At 37.9% G+C, this 24,600-nt stretch overlaps 2 protein-coding genes across 2 annotated transcripts in view; both read left to right on the forward strand.

Moving 5' to 3' along the window:
- The first annotated feature begins 396 nt into the window (after positions 1-396).
- On the forward strand, positions 397-17,244 carry ATP6V0A2 (ATPase H+ transporting V0 subunit a2). Its single transcript, XM_082774461.1, has 20 exons — positions 397-655; positions 1,761-1,839; positions 3,079-3,176; positions 3,757-3,894; positions 4,422-4,522; positions 5,206-5,332; positions 6,442-6,524; positions 6,897-6,990; positions 7,322-7,534; positions 7,964-8,114; positions 8,887-9,026; positions 9,957-10,114; positions 11,612-11,702; positions 11,992-12,110; positions 12,580-12,790; positions 13,344-13,463; positions 13,722-13,841; positions 14,327-14,444; positions 15,033-15,204; positions 16,099-17,244. Exons 1-20 carry the CDS (start codon positions 539-541, stop codon positions 16,199-16,201), a joined length of 2,553 nt encoding a protein of 850 aa, XP_082630587.1. The 5' UTR covers positions 397-538; the 3' UTR covers positions 16,202-17,244.
- Positions 17,245-17,522: 278 nt separating this feature from the next.
- The window catches only part of DNAH10 (dynein axonemal heavy chain 10), a gene marked incomplete at its 5' end in the record, with an annotated part of 56,055 nt that continues 48,977 nt past the window's right edge, over positions 17,523-24,600 (forward strand). The window contains 8 exons of the mRNA XM_082774406.1: positions 17,523-17,754; positions 18,603-18,748; positions 19,570-19,675; positions 21,037-21,152; positions 21,665-21,845; positions 22,511-22,668; positions 23,333-23,563; positions 24,207-24,397. Of these exons, the coding sequence (XP_082630532.1) occupies positions 17,523-17,754; positions 18,603-18,748; positions 19,570-19,675; positions 21,037-21,152; positions 21,665-21,845; positions 22,511-22,668; positions 23,333-23,563; positions 24,207-24,397 (1,361 nt within the window). The remainder of the gene's footprint in view (positions 17,755-18,602; positions 18,749-19,569; positions 19,676-21,036; positions 21,153-21,664; positions 21,846-22,510; positions 22,669-23,332; positions 23,564-24,206; positions 24,398-24,600) is intronic.

A 24,600-nucleotide genomic window follows, 5' to 3' on the forward strand; every position in this document is an offset into this window, starting at 1 on the left:
GGGTGAGCGTGTGGTGGGCCCCTGGGGCAGCAGACCCAAATAAACCTGGTGTGCGCCCCTTTCTGGAATAAGGAACTGAGTATTGCTGCCTTAGAACAATAATAAGGCAGTTTTTTTTTTTTTTTTTTTTTTTTTTGGGAGGGGGGGCTGTAATTTGATGTGGTGATCACCTGCTTGGAGCTGCCTATCCCCCACAACACCCTTCCTACAGCTTTTCTTGCGGTTATTAACCACTGTGCCACCCGCAGGTACATTCCCAGGGCTTAGAGGATCCCCTTTACCCCTCCCAGCCCTTTATTTTCTCCTTTCCCCTCCTTCCACGTGGACCCCCTTGGCTCCCCCCCCCCCCCCCGCTCCGGCTCCGCCTTTCCCCGCTCGGCCCCCTCGGGGCCCTGCCCCCGGAAGCAGCCGGGCAGGGCCGGGCCGCGATGGCCGCGGCAGCGCGGGGCAGAGCCGGGCCCCGCTGAGCTCTCCCCCCCCCCTCATTTTCCCCTCGGGTCCTTTCCCCCGGAGCCCGTTCTCGGTGCCGGGCCCCGCCATGGGCTCGCTGTTCCGCGGGGAGCCGCTGTGCCTGGCGCAGCTCTTCCTGCAGAGCGGCTCGGCCTACGAGTGCCTCAGCGAGGTGGGCGAGCGCGGCCTGGCCGAGTTCCGAGACGTGAGTAGCGGGCGCTGGAAACAGCCCCCGGGGACCCCCGGCTGGGCGCAGGGTCCGTGTGGGGGGGGAAAAAGAGGGCGATGGAAAGGCCGCGGCCTTCCTGAGGCAGCGGGGAGGGCCCGAGCCCACCCCTCATAGGGGTATTGTAAGCTCTGGGGGTGGTGGAGCGTCCTGCCGACAGGCTGTTGTGCACCTGAAGCCGCCCTGATTTCGGTCTGTAGGTGCTTAGCCAGGAGGTGCAGCCACCCCACTGACAGACCGATGGAGAAACATCACAGTGCTGTCAGCTCATTCCTTCACCATCGCACGCTGCTGCTCTGTAAAATGCGTTTGCTCCCAAAGCAGCAGTTCACCTTGAAGGAAAGCAAGTGCCTCGCTAATAGAAGATGGGTTGGGCAATAATTAACTTTTGTTTCTGCATAGTCTCATTGTAATTATATGATCTTTGCTTGCTGACTGAGACTTTGGAATTTCTCTCAGGTATTCTTCATAAACGTAGGTTACAAAATCTTAGTAAGGAAAACTTACATAACAGCTAATTACCAAATAGAATGGGTAGAAGGATCCTGTAAGAATTATTACTTGAGTTTTGTGTTTAAACGCCATTGATGCCATTTCAGGTAGTCCTGATTTTAAAGCCGAACGTGTAGCAAGAGACAATGCACGCTCATGGGAAAGTGTGGAAAAAGATCTGGTCCAAGTTCAACATTTCAAATAGATTTTATGGAAACGCATAGCAAAAAAATGTTTATCGATAGGTTCATGTTTATTAATTTGAAGTCTTTAAACAGTAATTTAAAATGGTAGGAATAATATGGGGGTGGTTTCTCCAATAGACTTGAGTTAGTTTGTTATCAGTGTTTTTCGTTCTTCTTACTCAAATCATTCTGTTTTACTAAAACCTTGCTATTTGAAGACTTCTGCATTTTTTTTAAATAGCTTCCTAGCTGAAAAGCAATTTGTAGAAAGAGAAGGCTTGTAGAAAGTATAAAGTTTTGCATATACGATACATGCAAAACCAGCTCCATGGAGTCAGAGAAACAGCTGTATTTTTTAGGGGTGTTTTTTTGTTTCATCACCTAATAAGCATTTTATCCTTCTTCAGCTCAACCCAAATGTAAGTGTATTTCAGAGAAAATTTGTGAATGAAGTAAAGAAATGTGAAGAAATGGAAAGAATACTTGGTGAGCTTTATTTTCATACCTATTTTCATCTCTTCTGGGGCTTTATTAAAGTTCACTTTGCCAGAGGATCTATAGTGGAGGTTTCAGCTAGAGGTTTTCTTGTTTTTCCTAGTGTTGCACTATTCTAATGTTTTGGAATCTTTTATACATTTTTCCTATCTGTGAAGAAATAAAATGCATGCACTCAAGTACGTAGAGTGTCTGCAGCTCTTCACAGCTGGAGCTGGCTTGCTTGACTGCAATGCTGAATTGGGTCAGAACATACAAGTGTGTTCCTTAATCTGCATTCATACGCTGTGTCAGCTTTGAGTGTATCACAGGTTTGTTTAGGTTGGAAGGGACCTCTTGAGATCACCTAGTCTCACCTTCTGCTCTAGCAGAGTAAGCTAGAGCCCATTTTCCAGGGCTGTGTTCAGTGAGGTTTCCAATACACGTACAGGTAGAGACTCTACAGCCTCAGAGCTGCTTGGAAAATGGAAATGTTACTCTAGATATTCCCTTGACTTAAAAGAAAAACCAAATTTCTCATGTAATGCAACTTAGTGCTGTTGAACTTCCAAGCACTCTCCAAAACATTTTAAGTTACTAATAATTGTTTTCACATGATAGTCAAGGAATAGAGAAAGAACATGAAGAGCATTACAGCCAGGATGCTGATTACTTCAACATACCCAGAGGAAAAGCTGCTGTTGAAAGATTCTTTTATTGGAATCTCTTATTAGAGCCACGTGCTGGTCATGCCAAATATCCCAGTAGCTATCGTGGCAATCTCACTGCCCAGCATGAGCTGCAGGCGTTGTCAGGGTTTCTTAAGCCTCCTTGTTTGAACACCTTTTATTCCAAACATGGGATGTTGAGCAGGGCATCAGTTTTTGGCAGATGGCATTAGGAGCAGAAAGTAGCGTATTATGAAGAGTCAAAAGCTTCTTAAAAAGTGCTTGTGCTTGGAAAGTTTTGGTCTGTGGTCCCTGAAGATAGTTTACTTCTGCAAATGCCCAAGGGAGCAATGCTCTCTGTTCTGTATTGCTAGCACTTCATAAGTCGCTCTTTTTCTCCATGGAGCACTAATCTTTATCCTTCCTTTGTGTTCTTCTTGAAGACTCTTTGTGTATTGTTGCCAAAATAAATTAATAAAATAAGTAGGGCCTGATGCTGCAGTGTGATCAGTGCCCTCAATAACAGCTGAAGATCAGCTGTGCAGTTTTCAGTTTCATTTCCGATTTGTTTTTTTTTCTCCAGGGTATTTAGTACAAGAAATTAAAAAGGCGGATATTCCTCTTCCTGAAGGAGATGTTGCTCCTCCTGCGCCCTTGCTGAAACACATTTTAGAAATCCAGGTAATTTTTTTTAGAAATCCAGGTAATTTTTTTTACACTCCAGATGCCCGAACTGTTCTCAGTTTAAAATATAAATTAAAATAAAATAAATAAACAAAAATAAATATATAAAAACACAGATAAACAAATTTTTAAAGTAATAAAAAAATACATAAACATCCATGTTTTCCAGGGTGTGTGGGAATTTTATATGCCCAAGACTCTGTTTTCCCATGTTGGTTGTGTAATGAAACACGGTGCTCTTTCCTGTGAGTGCTTACAATTTTGAATAGCATTCTGTTCTGCTCTAATTCTATCGGTAGAATAGGTAGCTGACTCATTCCAAGTTCTAATTCCAAGTCTGCCTTACTTAGCTCAAACACAGATTAGAGTCGTAACAACAGACTTAATGGATGCTAGTGGAGGATCAAGTATACTTGATACAAAGCGATCTTTGGCAGGCTGAGGAAGAAAATCTATGGAGCTTAAGTTAACTAAGAAATTGAGAAGTTCCTATTTTTAAGCCAAATTAACTTGCTTAAAATTCATCCTCCCCTGGTTTCCGTAACTGATTCTGTATCACTTTTATTTCATGTAACAGGAACAGCTGCAGAAACTGGAAACAGAATTGAGGGAAGTAAATAAAAACAAAGAAAAGTTGAGGAAAAATCTGCTTGAACTGACAGAATACACGTGCATGTTGGATGTCACACAAACGTTTGTCAGGAGAACAGCAGAGGTACTACTTGTGGTGGTTGACTGTAATTGTGTGTCATGTGATGGTTCTGTTGCGTGCTGTTAGTGCTTGTAGTTAAGTGCACGACTTCCTGTTGGGTTTTACACCACCTTACATTATTTGTTTGCTTGGTACCTAGAGAACCTGGCTCACAACTAATTGTGCTTGTATGTACAGGCATTAGGCATATCCACAGCAAAACGCAGCCCTGAAACTTGGGAGCTCTGTGATTTCTCTGATTCATCTGAACGTTACTGCTGATGCCAGCAGATGATGAAGTCATATTCGTGTTATTTTGATGTGTAAATTGTGCTGAGAAATTTATCACGTAACCTTTGCAACAGTGACTATAATCGCTGAGTGACTCACATGAGATCCCAAGATACCATTGTTATCTGAATTGAACGCAGGAAATGCTTTTGTAGTTTTACTGAAAGAATTTACTTAATTAGCTTTTCTTCTATAGAATAATAAATGAACTAAAATATTTTTTTCTGAATGCTGTGAATTATCTTTCTTTTATTTCATAGTATGAATCCCATTTACACATGAATTATGAAGAATTTCCATCTGTGGAAAACGAGCCATTTGTGGATTACAACTGCATGCATAGACTGGGTGCCAAGCTTGGGTAGGTATGGTTCAGCTGAGGTATGCCAGCTTGTCGTGGTGTGCTGTTTCAAAACTGCTGGATGAGCTGCTGCAAATAACAGGCTGGTTTCTCAGGATGGGATGTTGTGTGACTCCAGTGATTTAAGATGAGCCAAACCATTTTAGACTGAGTATCCCAAATGCATTTCTGAAACAAAACTGGATTCTTTAAAGGGATAAGTAGGTCTGCACCAAGAATACTGTCATAAAGCTTTTGTGTGTGTTTAAAGCATCTTCTACTGTACAAACTGTTTTTCCAGGATAAACACACAGTGTTTCAATGAGCTGTTTGAGTCAGTTGTAAATGTAACATTATTAATGGTATTGCCTACTTGCCTTTAAAATGATATATGGACACAGCTTCCTGCAATGTCATTATTAGAGTACCTTACTGAATAAAAAATTAAGAACCTTACTACTGCAGAAAGAAATTGCATTAAATATTCTAGTTGTTTGTTCAGACCTATAATCCATCTGTTTTCCAAATAGAAATTGTATCTTTATTTTATATATTGGTTAGTTCCTATATAAGGTAGTGTTTCCTTCTCTAGAGTTGACAGATATTAAATTCTTGTGACTGATCTGGAGTGATGATGTGCTCTGAGATATTAACTTGTGGATCTTGACTTCTTTTTCAAATGTGTTTTTTTTTTTTCCCCATAGATTTATATCTGGGTTAGTTCATCGAGCAAAAGTTGAAGCGTTTGAAAAAATGCTGTGGAGAGTCTGTAAAGGTTATACTATTCTTACGTATGCAGAGTTGGATGAATGTCTGGAAGATCCAGATACAGTGAGTAAACATTGTAACTATTGGTTTTTGTTTGTTCTCTTTGTATGATGTGAAAGAATTGCTGCTCAGGTCTGCAGTGAATATAAATGATGTCCTAGAGCCTTTAGAGAGAAAATAATTTTCAAGTATTATTACTTCCAAGACTTCAAAATTAGAGGTCTCGATTCCATCGTAATTCTAAGAATAGCAATTAATTTTTCATGGCTCAGCTTGATGAGTGCAGAATCACAGAATATCCCAAGTTAGAAAGGACCCACAAGGATGATGGAGTCCAACTCTGGGCTCCACACAACACTACCTAAAAATTAAAACACATGTCTGAAAGTGTTGTCCAAACACTTCTCCAACTCCAGCAGGCTTGATGCTGTGACTGCATCAGGCTGTGAGTGGGAGCCTGTCCCAGTGCCCGACCTGGGGTCTGCACCTAGGGTGCAGAACCTTTCCCTAACACCCAGCCTGACCTTCCCCTGTCCCAGCTCCATGCCATTCCCTTGGGTCCTGTCGCTGTCCCCAGAGAACAGAGCTCAGCGCCTTGAAGCCTCCCGTCAGCCTTCTGTCCTTCCAGCTGAACAAACCAAGTGACCTTGGCTGCTCGTCATATGTCTTGTCCTTTATTGCAGAACTTTATTGTGGAATAGTTGTGTCTTTGTTTGGCTACCTTGATCAAAATGCGTGGCATAGATGCCTGCTTGGATATTTATTAACCAGGTCTATATAGGCCATTACCTTTTAATAACCCTTTTATTTGTTCATTCATTCAGTAGTTAAGGAAAAAAGTCTGGAATATAGTCAGCCTTCTATGAAGTTTTTTCTCTAAACTTACAAATTCACTTTGTAAATTAGCAGCTATGGCTGTCTAATATTTAAATTTTGCTTTGCATCTAATTTGTAACACTTAATTTTTTTCAAGGCTTATGTTACTAAAAAAAAAAAACTTGAAATATTGGTACACTTGAATTTTTGTTTTTTGTTCTTACCTAAAATGGTGAAATGTTAATGCTACTAACACTTTTCTAATTATATAGTAAAATAACAAATTTGAATAAGTACAGCACAGGAGAGTTGTCGGTTAAAAAAGAAACTTCATCAACTTAACCTTTTTTTTTCAGGGTGAAACCACAAAATGGTTTGTGTTTTTAGTGTCCTATTGGGGTGAACAAATTGGCCAGAAAGTTAAGAAGATTTGTGACTGGTAAGAAGTAAATTTTATATATATATAAATAATATATATAATTTCTTTATGTCTGGATTGTTTTTTTCTTTGTTTCCCCCCCTCCTTCCCTTCCTTGGAAATGTTGATTTCATGCAAGGTTTTGAAGTTAAATCTGTTTTTTTCCTAGCCCCTCAGTTGCATCTAGCTTTATAATTATCTCATATACAAATAAATGTATGGGTCATTTTATCTGCAATCCTTATTAAGTATTGGCAAAACAGTGACTGTCAGTTGAATCTGGTCTGTGGTTATTAGGCAGCATGTATAACACGCAGATTTGACTAGGGCCTGGGGTTGGCTGTTATTTTGCTTTAGGTTGGTTATTTAGTACAGACTTCTGTGTTTCTGTAGCTATCACTGTCATGTGTATCCCTATCCAAATACCATGGATGAGCGCACAGCAGTTGTAGAAGGACTAAACGTTCGTATTCAGGATCTTCGTACTGTGAGTAAATTCTAATAGTATATTCCCTTTGCTGTAGTTAACGCACTATAGGAAATCACTTAATGTATCATAGTATTAAATACATTAATATGTTTCTAAAATGTTTGCAGCTATGGATCTGAACTTGACCCTATGTAGTGTCCATGGTCTTGTGTTGCAAGTATTTATTATACTTCAGGGTAATTCTACTGCCTAAAACAGAAGGCAGTGCTTATTGTGGCCTCCTACAAATATGGTTTATCACTGAACAAGTACTTGGTGCTTTACTGTGGTTAACATAAATGTTCCTACATTTTCAATGAAAGTTTTTTGTTTTTCTTCTTGGACAAAGGTGCTGCAAAAAACTGAGGATTACTTACGCCAAGTTTTGTGTAAAGCATCTGAATCCATCTATACGTGGGTTATCCAAGTAAAGAAGATGAAAGCCATTTATCATGTACTCAACTTGTGCAGTTTTGATGTCACAAATAAATGTTTAATTGCTGAGGTTTGGTGTCCAGTGGCTGATCTGCAAAACTTGCGCCATGCGTTGGAGGAAGGTTCGGTAAGTCAGTTGAATGCTCACAGATATTAGAATTTCTGTCTTCAACTAACTATACACATAAGGAAAGAAAAAAATAATGTAAAATAGGGTGAAAATCAGTCACAGGCAGGTCTTGGTCTCTGTGTACTCATATTAAACAATTCCTTTAGGGACAGAGCCTTTTTTAATGTTTTGTATAAGAAAATTATTAAAATTTGGCATTTCACATAAAGTAAGGATTAGAACACTGTATGTTAGTGTTTTTAGAGGAACAGATTAGTGTAATTTTTATTTTTTTAAAGGCACAAAGGAATAAATATTAAGTTCGAGGGTTACTTCAGGCATGTTTCAAGATTAGTGAAACTGTTGATAGAGAAAATATTTTCACTTTGACTAAATTGTCAACTGAGTTTTCATATAAATGTATCATCTCTTTCTGTTTGTAATTAGAGGAAGAGTGGAGCCACAATTTCTTCATTCATGAATACCATCCCAACAACACAACCCCCTCCAACTCTGATACGTACCAATAAATTCACCTCAGGGTTCCAAAATATTGTTGATGCTTATGGAGTTGGAAACTATGGAGAAGTTAATCCAGGTTGGTCCTCCAGAATCTGAACTGTCAGCTGTGCTGCCGTTATTGCTTGTTTTGTAAGGCTGTGTGTTTAAATACCTTGCTCAACTAGACACCAGTAGTGGCAAAACAGTGACAACCATACTGATTATTAGTAGCTGTTTTAAAACCTCAGTAGCTCATCAAAAGTACAAATGGGGTTCCAAGCAGTAAGATGGGATTTAATTTTAGTGCATTATTTCAGCATTAAAACAGCAGTAATGACTGTATATTGTTTATAAACCTTACCTTGGATAAGAAAAATATTTAGGGAAAAGAAGAAAACTTGGTAATGGCTACTGTTCTTGCTCAAGTGTCCAAGCTCATCACTTGAAAAAAAAATCCTGCTTGTTGTATGGCCCAGTTAGTTTAACATCCTTATGTATTTTTGTAGCTATCTTGAGTATGAGAGTATCATGTCACACTCTGCAGGAGAATGTAAGTTACACTACAGAGTCAAAATAACTGTGGAAAATAACTATTTTCTCTTATATATTTTCTCATATATGATAGAATTGTGAGCTGAAGCTCATCTGTGGAGTTGTCACTACAAAGGGTATATTTAGATAAGCAAGCTTTAAACTGAGTTAAGTTTATAGTGTGGGTGAGATGTCTGTTAGCATGGGGTGAAATGTCTTTCAAACTTAAAGCTGAACAAATCGAGAGGTTAAAAATACTTCAATTGCTTACACGTAATTCAGATACCACCATCATCTATTGTGCTACATGCCTGAAATCTGTTATGTTGCCATTTCAGCTCTTTACACCATCATCACTTTTCCCTTCTTGTTTGCCGTTATGTTTGGAGACTTTGGGCATGGTCTGCTGATGTTCATCTTTGCACTCCTGACAATACTGTATGAAAACCATCCTAGGTTACAAAGATCACAGGATGAGGTAAAGAAAATTATAAATAACTTAACCTCCACCAGCAAGATAGTTTCAATTGGATAGTTACTGTGTTTCTCGAAAGTAATATTTTTAGTGCATGTGTTTTTTCTTTGTTTTAGAATTTTACAGGTTTAAAATTACCATATTTCTCAAGATTAATGCTTGTTAAGATTAATAATGGTTGTTAAGATTAATTTTAACAAACTTTTATTTGAGAGAGGGGGCTTAGCAATGCATCAATTTTACGGAATGGGATTACAGTGACTAACCTGAGGAGAAAATGGCTTTTCAAATTCCACCTTCTTTTATTGTTTCTGAAAATGAGCTGTAGTTTGAAATTAATAACACTTAATTTTATCTCATCTTTTAATGACATAAACTTGGAAAGCAGGAACACTTGCATCTCTTGTTAGAATTATATTTAATTAAGATTAACTTCACTTCTTGAAAAACAGTCCAGGGGAAGAAACGTGGCTTACGAAGGCTATTCAGTTAGTATAAGGATACCAGTGGGAAAAGTCTCAGTTTGTGTCATGGGAGCTTGCACGGGGAATTCAAATCTCTGCATTCACCTTAAACCAAAGTTGTCTTTCTGAATGTACTTGCTGCTAGCTCGATGTCCTAATGCAGCCTTTGCATATAAATCGCTTGGCATAAAGTTGCAAATGTGGAGATCTGAACCTCAGTAATTTAGTGACTGGTATTTGCAAATTGCTTATTTGCATGCTTAAAGAAAAGGTGTTTGTTCCATTTTGATTGATCTTGGGTTTCTTCATACTACTTATAGATTATTTGCAAGAATTTTTAGTTTTTTAGAAGTTTTGTGAGGCGAAAAATGTTTCTTTTAGAAACGTGTAGATAGCAATTAATTCACATAGCAGATGATGAATAATGTTTTCTTTTTTTCTTTTTTTTTTTTTTTTGAAATACTTACAGATAATGAAAATGTTATTTGAAGGCCGATACGTCATTTTATTGATGGGTTTGTTTTCTGTATACACTGGACTGATTTATAATGATTGTTTTTCAAAGTCATTGAATATATTTGGTTCCGGATGGAATGTTTCAGCAATGTTTGAGCAGAAGGTTTGGCGGTGAGTAGCATACCTCCGTTTGCTATATCATTAAAGCAAATCTACTTCCTGTAACAGTTTAACCCTTTGGCCCTTTAGCTGTCCTTTTACTGAGAGTCATAATGAAATCTAGCAAAATCTAGTTAAACTGTCAAATGCTAGTGAGCTAAGCACTAAGTTTCTTCTAAAGTTTTGTCTACTCTTAAAATAAAAAAAAAAAACAGTAGTAGTTATTTAGAAACAAAGTAAAATTGCTTGCTTAAATTGGAAAATCCACAGAGAACACAATTTCTTCCAAAACTGCTGTTGGAATCGGAATATGTATAATTCAGTCGGTCTGTCAGGTTAATCTCTTACCAATACTACTTTACAGGGTTATCTTGCTGTCATGTTCTCAGTCACCGAGATCATTTTCTAGACTTTTATAATTAGATGTAGATAACAATCAGTCTCCTCCTGGACCAAATTTCATTGCAGTACCCTCACGCTATCTATGCTAGCTAGGAACTTGTATTAAAAACTGCAGCTAGCATAATTATCGGTGGTAAGAGCTCACATGCATTAATTTTAGAGGCAATATTTCTTGGGTTAATTCAGTGTCTAAAGCTCCTTAGGGGTGTTCAGCATCTCTTCTTGTGGTCTTCTTGAGATTAGTTCAGGATGTTTATTTACTGATAGCCAGCAGTTTTCTTTTAAAGTGTTAAAAGTGTACAACTGTTCTGTTGTAACTAATGAAAATAGAGCAAAGTTTTTGAGAGAAATAGAAAACAGAGGGCAAGTTTTGGAGAAACTTGTCCCAGAATACAGTTCTGGAATTAGCCAAGAAGCACGGGTATCTACTGTAAAGGTACAATGACGTTAATTATCTAGCAAATATAAGTCTATGCACAGCCTTTCTTGATAGCGCAAAAAAATAAAGCAGGCTCTGAAAAAGTAGTTCTGATGAATCACATAAACTGGGATAAGCTTATTATTTTAGGGTGTTAAGGCCTTTTGGTATTTAAATGTTCACAGCTTGCGTTTCAAAAACAGGATGTGGCTTAAAGTAGAGTCAAAACTACTGACTTTGGTTCAAATGTGACAAGGTTGTAAGTAATTTGTTAATTAAAGTAAGTAATTTGTTAATTAAAAACAGTTTGAACTTATAGTGGAAACCTTATTTTTCCCTTTTACATTTGAATATGCAGTCCTTTGAGTGGTTGTTACTGAATTTTATGTAAAAGCAAACTGGGAGCCTTTACAACGAAGCTTTATTCTAGGGGAATGCAGAATTAAAAAAATCTAGAAACTTTCTTTCAAAGACAGTGAATTAAGCACAGGTTCAGAGCCTTGATTTTGGTTGTTATTTTTACTAGCTGGATCCCTTGTACTTAGAAGTTGCTTTATCCTTTTACAGGCTGAATCTGGGTGAATGCTTTAGTTATGGAAAGCAGGAGTAGTGTCCTGCAGAATGCAAGGTACACATTGCCACAGTGTTTAAACCATGTTAGATCTGATTGTGATTTTCTTTCTCTGCAGTCTTGAGGATCTGAAGTCTAATCAATTTTTAACGCTGGATCCAAATGTTACTGGTGTATACAATGGAGCTTATCCCTTTGGAATCGATCCGGTTAGTTTTATTCTTTTAAATTCTCCTTTGTGATGATTACTCATCTTTAAATTAGACTTTGGTATGCATATTAGGAAGATAAACAGTTTTTTTCCCATAGTATGTTTTTTCTCTCCATTCAAAATGTTTGTTCATTTATGAATCAAAGAAAGATTTAACTATTTTCACAGACTTCAGTTGTGATTTCATTTTGAGGTAGAATTCTGGTGTCCTAATAGAAGAAGAATACTGTTTTATTCCTGCTATTACATTGTTCTGAAATGTGTGTTTTGTCTTGTTTCTTCCTCAGATCTGGAATTTGGCAAGCAACCGTCTTAGTTTTTTAAATTCTTTCAAAATGAAAATGTCTGTGATTTTTGGAGTAGCTCACATGACGTTTGGAGTTGTATTGGGGGTATTTAACCACTTGTAAGTACAAGAAGTTAAGATAATATTATCATTACATGCTTTTTGTCAAGTCTTGAATTATAACAGTTAACCTGCCAAGAGAAGTGAAGATCTATTATCGTGTTTAAAAAAAATTAAAAAAAAAAATTGTAGTAAGACAGTAACAGGGAGATTTCCTGTCACATAAATGAGGTAATGGGTCAGTATTATGCCAAAAAATCTGAAGCGACTGATAAATGTGATGTCTTATTTTACTTTTTGTTAAATGCAAGTACATGCTTCATATGGTCTTGATTTCCACTGAAATACCTGGTTAAATTTTACTGAATACGAAGAAATTCTTTTTTTTTTTTTTTTTTTTTAATTCTAATTTTAATCCTTCTCCGTAAAAGTGCAACCACTGTTCTGTTTCATTGAAATCATGTTTGGGCCCCATACTTACCCTGACCTTTCTTGGTAAAACTTTTTTTTTCCTTTTTTTATCTTTCAGGCATTTCAAGAAGAAGTACAATATTTATTTGGTTTTTCTTCCTGAACTTTTATTCATGATGTGCATTTTTGGCTACCTCGTGTTTATGATCTTCTTTAAGTGGTTAGCATACTCTGCAGAGGACTCTACATCTGCTCCTAGCATTCTGATTGAGTTTATTAACATGTTCCTGTTTCCTGGTGGTGAAACAGATGTCTTTTATACTGGGCAGGTCAGTACTGTGCTTGCAAGCTTCTGATGATCCTGTGTTCCCTGTGCAGTTAACTGCTTTACAAGTCATGTTCCCCTGTGAAGGGGAATGTATCAGACTAAGGGGAAAATGAATAAATGGTACCATTTTTTCATTCTTTAGTTTTAAGATTTTATGTAGTGACTTGTAAAAATATGTTTCTAGAACAAAATCTCCCAGTTTATAGTTGAAGCTAGAGAACAGAGCAGTATTCTTGTGATTTTGATGCTTTCCTGTGTACTCTTAAAAAAAAAAAAAAATAAAAAAAAAATCTTAGTACACTGAGCATCAGTCATGCATTAAATTAGAACCAAGTCTTGAAGGTGCCAGGTGCCTGTATCCCCATTTAAGGGCCTGATTAAGTAAATACTTGCACGTACATGCATTTTCAAATTGGAGCACATGCCCACTGAAATCAGTAATATTTTTCTCATATTTTGCTCAAACAGTTTTTTAAAGGAAAATGGGAAGGCTTTTACTAATTTTGATTTTGGAACCTGATCTCATTTTTTTTTTCTTTCCTACTTATGAACAGGTTGGTCTACAGAGGTTTTTACTGAGTATTGCTTTCCTTTCTGTTCCTGTAATGCTTTTTGGAAAACCACTTTATTTATATTGGTTGCACAGTGGAAGACGAGGCATTAGAACGTACAGGGTGAGTACTGAGATACATTTAGATATATCTTCAATATAGAAAAATTCAGCTAGTAATATGGCATACAAAATAATGTCCATAACTAGATGCTTCTACGCAACATGGCACATTTTCAACTGTAATGTATGATAATGCTTTGTTCCTCTACGCTCTGGTCATTTTTGCCTTTGGGAATGTTACTTCTTGCAACTACTTTAAACAAACTTTGACACTGAGAGTCCACTTAGCAAACAGACATGATGCATTTCAATTTTGCAGAGTGGCTACAAGCTAATACGAAAAGAGAGTGAAGAAGAACTTTCTCTGCTGCGATCTCATGATGTGGAAGAAGGAAACAGTCATTCAGACAGTGGGCACAGAGAAGGGGATGAAGAGGAGGTAATTATCTTACTTAATTTCTAATTAGTGTGTCCTTGAAAGCAAATGAGAAGTTGAAAATCAAGAAGATTGTTTGTGTACTGAGTCCATGGAAGTTTCTAAGAATATCAGCTGAGCCTTTTCAAATACCTTGATGCATGAATGCAATTAATGTATTTTTGTTTGTTGCTATTTTATCATTATCTGTTGATATGTTCGGATTGTGGTACAGCAAATCACATCTATCTGTGGCGGAGAACATGAAGAGGGCTTTATTTGAATCAGACTAGAGTTGTTTTTTTATTATAGCATCTGATTTTTTGTGGTAGTGGTTATTTTGTAATGAGGCTCTTAAACGTGCCAGGGACTTTTAAATTTGATATGAAGTCAGTGTATTACCCCTTAACGGATTTTTCTGTATAATAAGATTTGCAGATGAATGTTTTTGTTTTTTTCATGCTGTACTATGTTGTTCAAATGAATACAAACGTATTTTCATATTTTAGTTTAATTTTGCAGATGTTTTTATGAATCAAGCAATTCATACCATTGAATACTGTCTCGGATGTATTTCTAATACAGCCTCGTATCTGAGACTCTGGGCATTAAGTCTTGCTCATGCACGTAAGTATTTTTGTTGGTTTTTGGTTGATTTTAAATCTGTTTTGATTTTTAATGCCAGGTAGAGGGGGGCTGGCCTGTTGAAGCGATACTACTATGAAATTATATTTTACTTTATAATAATAATAATAAAAACTATTTAAACTAATAACCATCTACGGAAAGCCCCAAAACTAAAATTGTAACTTACTGTTTGAAACCTAGTAACATTTTTCATTGATGGTTCTTGGCTGTGTGGAAGTTGATTTATCTGGGTACAATGTTACATAATAGTATATCAGTGTCCACAGTACCATTTTTTACCTTCCCTTAATTGACCAGTTTGAAAGGTATTTAAAACTTGCTGAAGTCTTAATATCATAGTGCAAAATGTTGCCTACAGTAGACCTTATTTTGAAACTGACATGTATCTTTAAGTATTTCTTGAAGGAAAAGGAAAAAAAAAAAATGGAGTAGTGTAAAGAATTGGTTGTAGTTTCCATGCTCAGCAGATCCTGTAATCCTGGTTAAGATACAATACAGGTCAAGTAGAGTAGCTCACTTGGTGGATGTCTGCAGTATCAACATGAATTATGATTTTTTTTTTTCCAGAACTATCAGAAGTTCTTTGGCAAATGGTGATGAGAGTGGGTCTTCGTGTGGATACAACATATGGTGTCTTACTGCTAGTTCCTGTTCTAGCCTTTTTTGCTGTGCTAACAGTTAGTATTCTTTTGGTAATGGAGGGGCTTTCTGCTTTTCTCCATGCTATACGACTTCACTGGTAAGTTTTAACTCGCCATTTTATACTTACCTCACTACAGTGTATACTGGCTTCTTTAGAGGAATTTTTGTTTCAAAATATTATGTGACTTTTTAATAAGTGTAAAGTTAAATAGTCTAATGTTATTAGTAGATCTTACCTAATTGCATCAAATAAATGGCTTGTTAGTTGAATGTGAATATTCCTCAGGAATACTTTCAGTACATTCAAATATTATATTTGATTATGGTGTATATTGACCTCTACCACATTGAGTTTATTATGTGAAATATGAATGAGGACATTTGATTTATAGTATTTTAGCTTTTCATACCATAGAATGTTAGTCACTTTGATAAACATTTTAAGTTTCCATCTGGCTATATCACCGAATGGCTCCGGTCTGTTTTATTTATTTGGCTCAGAACATTATATCTAAGTAAAACTTGCTAAAGTGGGACTGCCAACCCTTAAATATTTTCATCCTTTTTAGTCTCAATATCACGAGTTCCACATTTTAGAGTGGATTCAGGGACTTAGTTTGAAACTTGATAAAATTTACAATGTAAGAAAAAGCAGACAGAATATAAACACACGATACAGAGCTATTTGCATTGCTAAGAATTGTCATCATGATACTGTAGACTGGCAAAACAATTAACAGCAACTCAAAAACTAATTAATAAGACAGAAGTGAGATATGAGCCATAACAGCAGAATGTCTGTATGTTTGAGTCTCTTGAGAAACATCAAATTTGCCTGTGACTGTGATAGGAAAGTTAAGTAGCTGTACAGAAAGTGTAAGTGATGGGATTAGGATTGGTTTCATTTGGTTTCTCGTGTTGTACAGTTCTGTTGTTTGACAATCAGTCATTTTGGATTAATATCCAGATTCTGTTTTTTATCTTGTTTCAGGGTGGAATTTCAGAACAAATTCTACACTGGTGGAGGATACAAGTTTACGCCCTTCTCTTTTAAGCACATTTCTTTACATTTTAATAAAGATGATATGGCATAGTTTGGTTGCTGTCAGCAGAAGTGATTGGGATTGTTCTAGTAGGACAGTGTTTTTCACTGATTGCCTTATAATGCAGCCAAATAATTTTGTAATATATACCTCCCATAGAACTACATAACAACTTGGAGCATCTTGTATAGATATAAACTGTACATTTTTCTTGATAAACTAATGTTGTAAATTAATTTTATTCTTAAAAAAAAAAAAAAGTGTTACTGCTTGTCCTAAAACCAGTGTAGGCATTTTTTTGTTTAAGCTGTTTATTTTATTGACCAATTATTTCTAAGTTATCTGAAAGATTTTAATCTTACTCAACATTCATTACTACTCATATAATCATATACTTAAGCAAGCTCATGTACTTTGGGAACAATTTAGCAATGCAACAGAAGCAACATCTATTTTCAGTATTTATTCCAGAAGGATAACATAATTTAAACATGTACATAGCAACATGACATGCTCTTCTTTGGCCGTATTTAAAATTGCACTAAAAATGTTAACTTTATGGTCAGAGTTCTGCCCTGAATTACTACTTTAATGTTTCAGAAGCTACAGTCATATTTAATGGTACAGGAGGCAGGATTAGGTGTGGGAACTTGAACTTTCACCCCTTTTACTTCTCAGTAATGAAGAATTTTGTGATACCTGCTGGTCTGTAAAGCACCTGCAGTGATTGTTATGGGTAAGAGCCTCAGAAAAAACTTGCACTGTCTAAAACATTTTTGTGCAATGTGGTATCATCATGTGGAAAGTTTCTACTCCTATGAATAAGGTTATCATCAAGAATGAAGAATGGGTCTTAAAATCAGGTGTGCTTGTTTGGCTACCCCATGACACAAGCCTGGTTTGTCTAACGCTGAATCAAAGTTGTTTTTACCCAGCAGGATGGGGGGAGGCTGCAGGGAGACTGCAAAGGGGTCATTTTTTCCATGTGTAATAATGGGGATATTGCCATAATGCTTAACAGCTGTGGAAAGGGAAATATCGCCATATTGTTTAATAACCGTGCCAGTTAAAATTTGCACTTATTTCATCCTAATTCCGAATAAAAACCACTCTTTACGCTGTTCGGAGCCGGCCCTTACATCCCTACGTAGCCACTTAGGGCCCTGGCCGTGCCTCACGCAGAGCCTGCCGGGCGGCAAGGGCTGAGGTAAACGCGATCGGGCGGGAAGGGGGCCGGGCGCGTGAGGCGGCCGTTGGGCGGGCGGGAAGGGCGCGTGAGGCGGCCGCTGGGCGGGCCGCAGCCATCGCTCCTCCCCGGGCCGTTACCGCGGCTACCGCTCGGCGTCGGGCGGCCGCCCGGGGCCTCGCCGCTATGAGCCTGAACGACGTGCGGGTGCGGTGGCTGCGGGACCAAGCGCTCGCGTCGCTGGGGCTGAGCGATCCGGCGCCTTTCGAGGAGCTGCTGAACCGCCACGGCGGTGAGGGGGCGCGGACCGTGCTGCGCTTCTTCAGCCGCGGTGCTGAGGATGATGAAGAGAAGAAAGCCGCGGGGGTGTTGCTGCTGCGGGTCGAGCGGCGCCCCCAGGAGACCGAGGAAGCAGCGGGTGAGGCTGCCCTGCTAGCCCGGCCTGCGGGACCCTCCCCTGGGTACTGCCTAGTCCCCAAACCCTTCCTGCTGCCCTCTCTCCAGCTGTTTCTCCCTCCTTCAGGTCCCTACATATCTGACGCATGTATAAGTTGACTAAAGGAGTGATGTGACGCAACTTTCCACTCTGTACCTCTCAGTGGATGCACCTACAAGTTGGTGCTTAAAGGCATCAAGACAGGGAGAATTAATATTGCTTCATAATAATTATAGCACATATGTATAGTGCGATCTTTCCAGTTGGGGATGCAACTATGCTTCTTCCACCTTTTAACTGTCTAGAAGCCTGTGCTGAAAGGGGAAGGAGACATGGCGCAACATCTGAAAGACAGGAAAAATAACATTTGAAATTCTTGAATGGCCCTGGAATTCATGTAGTTGTTTCTGTGTTACAGTGTCTTCACCTTTGCTTCTTGGGTGCAGCATTGCTACAGACATTTTCCACATCATAGATCAGTCACACACACACACACAAAAATTTAAGGTTCATCTTGCAAAATGCTTTCATCTTGAAATTTCTTAACCTATTTATTTTATAGTAAGAAGTCAATTGTGTTGGAAAATGCTGATGAAGATATTGTAGATAAAGCCCTGTAGAATGTAGTATGGTCACTTCCATGTTTGGATTCAGTCCTTCAGCAAGAGTGTTCTCCTTTGGGAAAATGTATGGATGTCTGATTGTTGAAAGGCAGTACTGTAGGGAGAAGAAAAAGTTCAGTTACTTAATTTTAGAAGAAAATTGGAAGGATCCATCTTATGTGCATGGAATACCTGTTCTTTAAGTGAGTTCTCTTGTGTTATTCTTAGACACAACTCAGAAAAGTAAGACATCTGATCCGGAACCCTCAGACAATAAAAGTGTGTCAGGTCATGTATCAGCTCTCTCTAGTGTGTCTGAATTGAGTGAAGCAGAGCAAAGAGTTGCAGCTGACAGTGTGGAACACACACCCCATGTAAGTCTGTTGTATTCACTCTGTTCTTTTGGGGTATGAAGATGCTGGCTGATGCAAATATTTCATTAAAACTGATGGGCTAATTAAGGAGGTACAATGCAGACCAGGGACTCGGAGCAGAACAGAACATTTTACAAGAAAAACAATTTTCATTGAAACCGTTGGCCTGTGGTGTGTCTACCACAGCCTCTGAAATTGACTGACATTACAAAGGTAATTTACTTAGCAAAACTCTATGTTTTTAGTGAGGAAATGTGGTAGTGAGTTACTCAGCTACCACATTAGCTATTCCCAGGTTTGTTTGTAACAGAAAAGTTGTAGTTAGAATGATTGCTAGATAAAGACACCATGGGAGGATCCTGTAAGGGACAGTGAAAAAAAGGCTTTTGTACCTCAAGGCTTTTGCCTAATTAGACACTTGGGATGGAGTCTGGTGTTTATAACTAAATTTAGTTTATGACTGAGATGCAGTGGGAGGGGAGTAGGTGCTTGCACTTTCTCAGAAAGGCTCTATGGGGGGCATTTACCTGTGGCCCATTTTTTTTATGTTTCAAGCACTGTTGCTCTTAGTCCTGTTGGTCTGGAAATTAACGTTGTTTACAAAGCTGATATTTTTTACTGTTAGCTGAGTGATTTTTTATTTTATTTTATTTTATTTATTTTTTTTTTAGTCACCTGTTTACTTGGACAGCAACGTGAAGATAACGTAGTTAAAATAATGATTCTGTTCCATTGCTCATAGAAGGCAAACATTGTCTTGCTGTTAGGAAACTTGGCAGCAAATAGTAACAGTCATTCTTCCTTCATGTTTCCTGCTTCAGTTAACAGAACAGAAAGCTGACAAAGTGTATTTGTATGCGGCTCTTGATGAAATTCCTGAAGAATTTGTGTCAGATGTTAGCGTCTATTTTTTGAGAGACACCAAAGGTATTTGTCCTGAATAACTGCTGGCTCTATGTTTCCAGACTTTGTATCAATTATAGAATCATTTAGGTAGGAAAAGACCGTTGAGATCATCAAGTCCCACTGACAACCTGACCTGCTGTGTCCCATCACTGTCCCTTAGCAACACATACACACATTTCTTAAATATTTCCAGGGATGGGGACTCCACCACTTCCCTGGGCAGCCTATTCCAATCCTTGACCTCTCCCTCTGTGAAGGAATTCTTCCTAATGTTAAATCTAGCCTTCCCCTGGAGCAAGTTGAGATCATTTCCTCATGTTCTATAACTTTTGATCTGAGAAAAAGGGGCTGACAACCTCCTTGCTGCGACTTCTTTTCCAGGAATTGTAGAGAGCGGTGAGGTCTCCCCTCAGCCTCCTTTTCTTCAGACTAAAGAACCCCTTTACCCTCAACTCCTCCTCATAAACCTTGTTCTCCAGTCCCTTAAGAGGGACATACTGAGGAAAAGTGATAACAACTGGGACTTAGGCTAGTGCCTATCCATTCCTAACTGGGTAGGAATGCTCTTAGAGTAGAGTAGAGCCAGGAATCAAGAACACTTTTCATATTAAATTTTTGGAAAATTACATATCTTCCACATTTTGCCAACAGGGATGAAGCTCTCAAGCTGCTCTCAGAGGAACTAATGAGATTTAGTTACTATAACTGCTAGAACTGTGCAAAGTGTGTTGAGAATGAGGAGCTGTATGTGAAAGTTGGACCATAAGGTGGCAATAAGCACAACTGGGGTATCAAACCTGCAGACCTGACTCAAATTTTGATATACAATAGCAGCATGTGAAAGAGAGGTTCTATTCTGATAGTTCATACTTTTTATAACTAAGCCAGTGACAATAGCTGCTGTTTCTGGTCATGGTCAGACTTCAGTATCTAGTTCCAGTCCCACAGGAAATGGCTTCTAAACTGAAACAAACAAGTATTTCCATGCCTGTTTCCAGGAACAATCAGCTGTCTGTTAACTAACTTTTTGCCAGGCACTGATCCCAGCATACATTTATGTGGATTCACTCACTGAGTAGCAGCATGTGTGGTTTAAAGCTACAAAGTATTTTGTATGTGCCTATTACTTTCAGTTTCTCTAAAATCATGAAATTTGAGAAAATAAAACTTCATCAAAAAAATCTGCAACATTAAAACCAGCAGCAGTTTTGAAAGTGGCTTGCATCAAGCCTAGTTTATTATTACAATGGCAGTCTGCTTTATTGGAGTTTTAACTTGTTATGGAAAACAATTTATACAATTGTTTTAATAATTGTGTTCTGTACAATTATTAATTACTTAGTTATTGTATTCTGTATGCTAATTGTTTGTATACTGTTTAGAAACAGTTACTGAACCTAATGACCTGACTGAAGCTAATGAGGTTCTTCCTAAAATGATAGAATTTGGTTTACTGACTGCTGATACTCTTTTGATGCTAAAGAATGTCATCTCACAGGTAAATGTTTTATGGCTTTTATATGTGAAGTTTTCAGTTTTCTGTGCGTGATTTGCCTATTTTTATTCTGCTGACCATGTAGACTACGTATATGAAATCCTTTCATGAATGACCTTCTTATGCCAAAATGAAGTTTGGGGTAATGCTTTTTATTTTGTTTCCCAAATTTTTATAAGGATGTGGAGACAGTCATCATTTCATTGATTTGCCTGACCCTATATAAGAAACATTTAAGAATGTGACACCACATACTTCTATTTTTGTGCTGATAGACTTTTGTGAAAGTATGCTGGAGCTATTCTCCTGCAGAACTTGTGGAGAGAATAGTCCTAAAGAGGTGAAATGGAAAGACATACATTTAAATTAAATTTTAGAACAACCTATCCAAATGCTTAAGTGAAGTAGTAGTAAGCTGAGGGTTTTGTTTATTTGTTTATAAATACAAACCATCTAATCTATGGTTCCTGTTTGAATTATACTTATTTTTTCCTGCTCTCTCCTGTAATTGGCAGCGGTCTGAGGAAGCTTCCTTACAACCAGATAGTGAAAACACAGGCTCTGAAAAAAGAAGTTTATCTGAGACTGAGGTTGCAGGAAAGAAAGAACAGCCTGTTGAGTACTGTAATACTCAAATGGGGAGTGAGCTCCTATCAAGCACACAAGAATTTTCAAGTATTACTCAGCAAATTGAAGGTGAGTATTCTGCCTATTCCAGTGCTGTGTTAATTAGAGTACAAGACAGTAGAAGAAGGTTCACCTAGGAATGGCTTTGTTTAGAATAACACATACAGTTTCTGGGGAAGTTCCAGATCTGATTAAAGTTTCTTTTGCTGATCACAGTAGTATTTTTACTGCTCTGAAGCACAGCACACATATGAGGAATGGATTACATCAGTTTCAAACAGCCTGGAGTAAGAATTAGGAGAGAGGGTAATCATGCCTCAGTTCTTTCCAATGTTCAGGGGACTCAGGCCATAGCAGGATATAGAAGGCAGAAGACCAAAGCAGACTTGACACGAAGTTTAGCATCGTGTCTCTGACAGGGATTAGTGTCATGCCATTGAGGAGAATGTAATGGTCTTCAGTTAACAGACTGATAATCTTCTTCAGCAAAGCCCTATTCCTAATTTTTAATACTTAGAGGTTGTGTTGAAGCTTGAAAGCTGAGAGCTTTTCAGTTACTTCTAGGACAAACAACTGGATGCTTTTTGTCATATTCTCAAATAGGCAGAGCAGATGGTATGTTACCTGTACTCAAGTAGCTAGCAAAATGGAAGGTGTAAGCCATTTCAGTGATGTTACCTTAACAGTGCTGGTGGAACAAGACAGTTAATTTCAGATGCCTTTTCTCCCAACAGGAGAGATTAAACTGGACATGCCAACTATAAATCTAAACAGTGATGCAAGTGTTCTTGCCACAGTTCCAGAAGTGGTTGAAGCTCTTGAAAGCTGTGCAATGACATGGCAAAAATTAATATCCGCAGCTCTAGAGGAACAACTGAAAAGGGTTCCACAGGTGATGTTGCCCATAGCACCAAGCTTTTTTTACTCCCAGAGACATTTCTTTATTCCCACAGTAATATATCTGACTGGTTTGTGCTCTGTTTTAATCAAACTTTGTGTTTCATTGCTGGAAAGCCCGTTTACTAATTGAAGTAAAGTAGAACAAAGGTAGTGAGTACCTGCGTGACTGCAGGAAATGGAATATAAAGCAATTCTCTGCAGATCCTATCCACCTGGGAGACTGTGGAAAACTAAGGCACTTTAGCTAGTTGCATTCTTACTTCTAAAACCAGTGAGATAGACATGAAATATTAAAAATGCAATGCTTTAAAAAAATATAGAGTACTATATTTTCCCTTGAAAAATCATCTCTCCCAAACAAAATGCAATCTAATTGTAAGGTTCTGATTCTGCAAACAGTTACACATGAGTAATACCATTTAACATAATAAGACGTTTCATGTTTACGAAATAAAGTGGGCATATATTTTTGCAAGCATGAAATCTTCAGATCCAACTCAAGGATGTAATCCCCATTTTTTTGTTGAATCACATCTGGGTTTTCTCAGTATACAGCATATTGGGAAAAAAAAAGAACAAATATAAACCTCGTCATAGGTTTTCATCTTCAAGTAATTGTAATTTAAAAATTTTATTTTTCTGCACATATCTTGTAGGGCAATGGTCCACTTGCAGAAATTTACTTCTGGCGTGAAAGACACGCTGCTTTATCTGGTCTTACTGAACAGACAAAGCTTCCAGGAGTTGAAAAAGTCTTGGCAATATTACAGGAAGCTGAATCTGAACGTAGCAAAGATTTACAGGCAGTCTTAAGCGACCTCAGAAAACATCATGTGGAAGCTCTAGATAATGCTAGGTTCCTTTCAACTCTTGAACGCTATTTGAAGGTATGTATCCTTAAGAAAACTGTGGAGTTGTAGCTGTATTTTCTCGAGTTTGGTTTCTTTGTTGGTCTATTATTATTATTATTATTTTACCAGCAATAAAGATATATTGCAGATTTTTTACATTTAATAATAAAAAAGCTTGTTTATTTTGTCTGAATTGCTGCTGTTCTAATACCTGAAAGCAGAAGCACAGAGCTGTGAACAGCTTGGTTTGTAAATCATAGCTTTGGAAGAATGAGATAGCACAGCTGAATTAAGAAAAACAAAGATTTCTCTTCTCCAATTTTTGAGGCAACTTCTATCACTGGTTAGAGCTGATAGGTCAAGTTTAAGTTCTGTTGAAGATTATTCAAATAAACAGTTGGGCTAAAACCAGTTTTAGGACATCTTTTTCAGAAAGTAGAATACTAATGAGGCAGTACCTGACAAGCATTTGGAGCAATAGATGCAAATCTGCACATCCTTAACCATCTGTGTAATTTGGTCACCAGGGTGTTTCCTTGACTGGGTTCTTTATTTACTAATGTCACAGATTTTCTTGACTTCAGCTATCTGTAGAATATTGAATAGAATATTGGTTTATACAATATTTATCTGTATTTACATGAGAACTTATTCAAATTATTTTAAATATATTTAATAGAATTTAACACATGGCACTGGGTTTGATGTTGTCTTGGACACAATTCCTTTGCTGATGAATGCCCTGAGAATGGTATGGGTTATCTCACGGCATTACAACAAGGATGAACGGATGGTACCCCTTATGGAACGAATTGCGTGGGAAATTTCAACACGAGTGTGCAAAGCCGTGGATTTACACACGCTGTTTAAGTAAGTACTGGATTCCTATTTAACTAGGCTGCATTTATTAAAAGCTTTGCTTGTTTTACAGGAAGTGTGATTGATAACACTTGCATTGAATATGTTTCAGTGTTTCTCACTATCTGAAGTTGTATTAGAAGGTCAATTAAAAGCCAATTAATGTTCTAGTTTTCACAAATTATTGAATCAGCCTGAAGAAATAGGTGCTTGTC

This window comes from Aythya marila, assembly GCF_965140915.1.
Source record: "Aythya marila genome assembly, chromosome: 17".
Lineage (NCBI taxonomy): Eukaryota > Metazoa > Chordata > Aves > Anseriformes > Anatidae > Aythya > Aythya marila.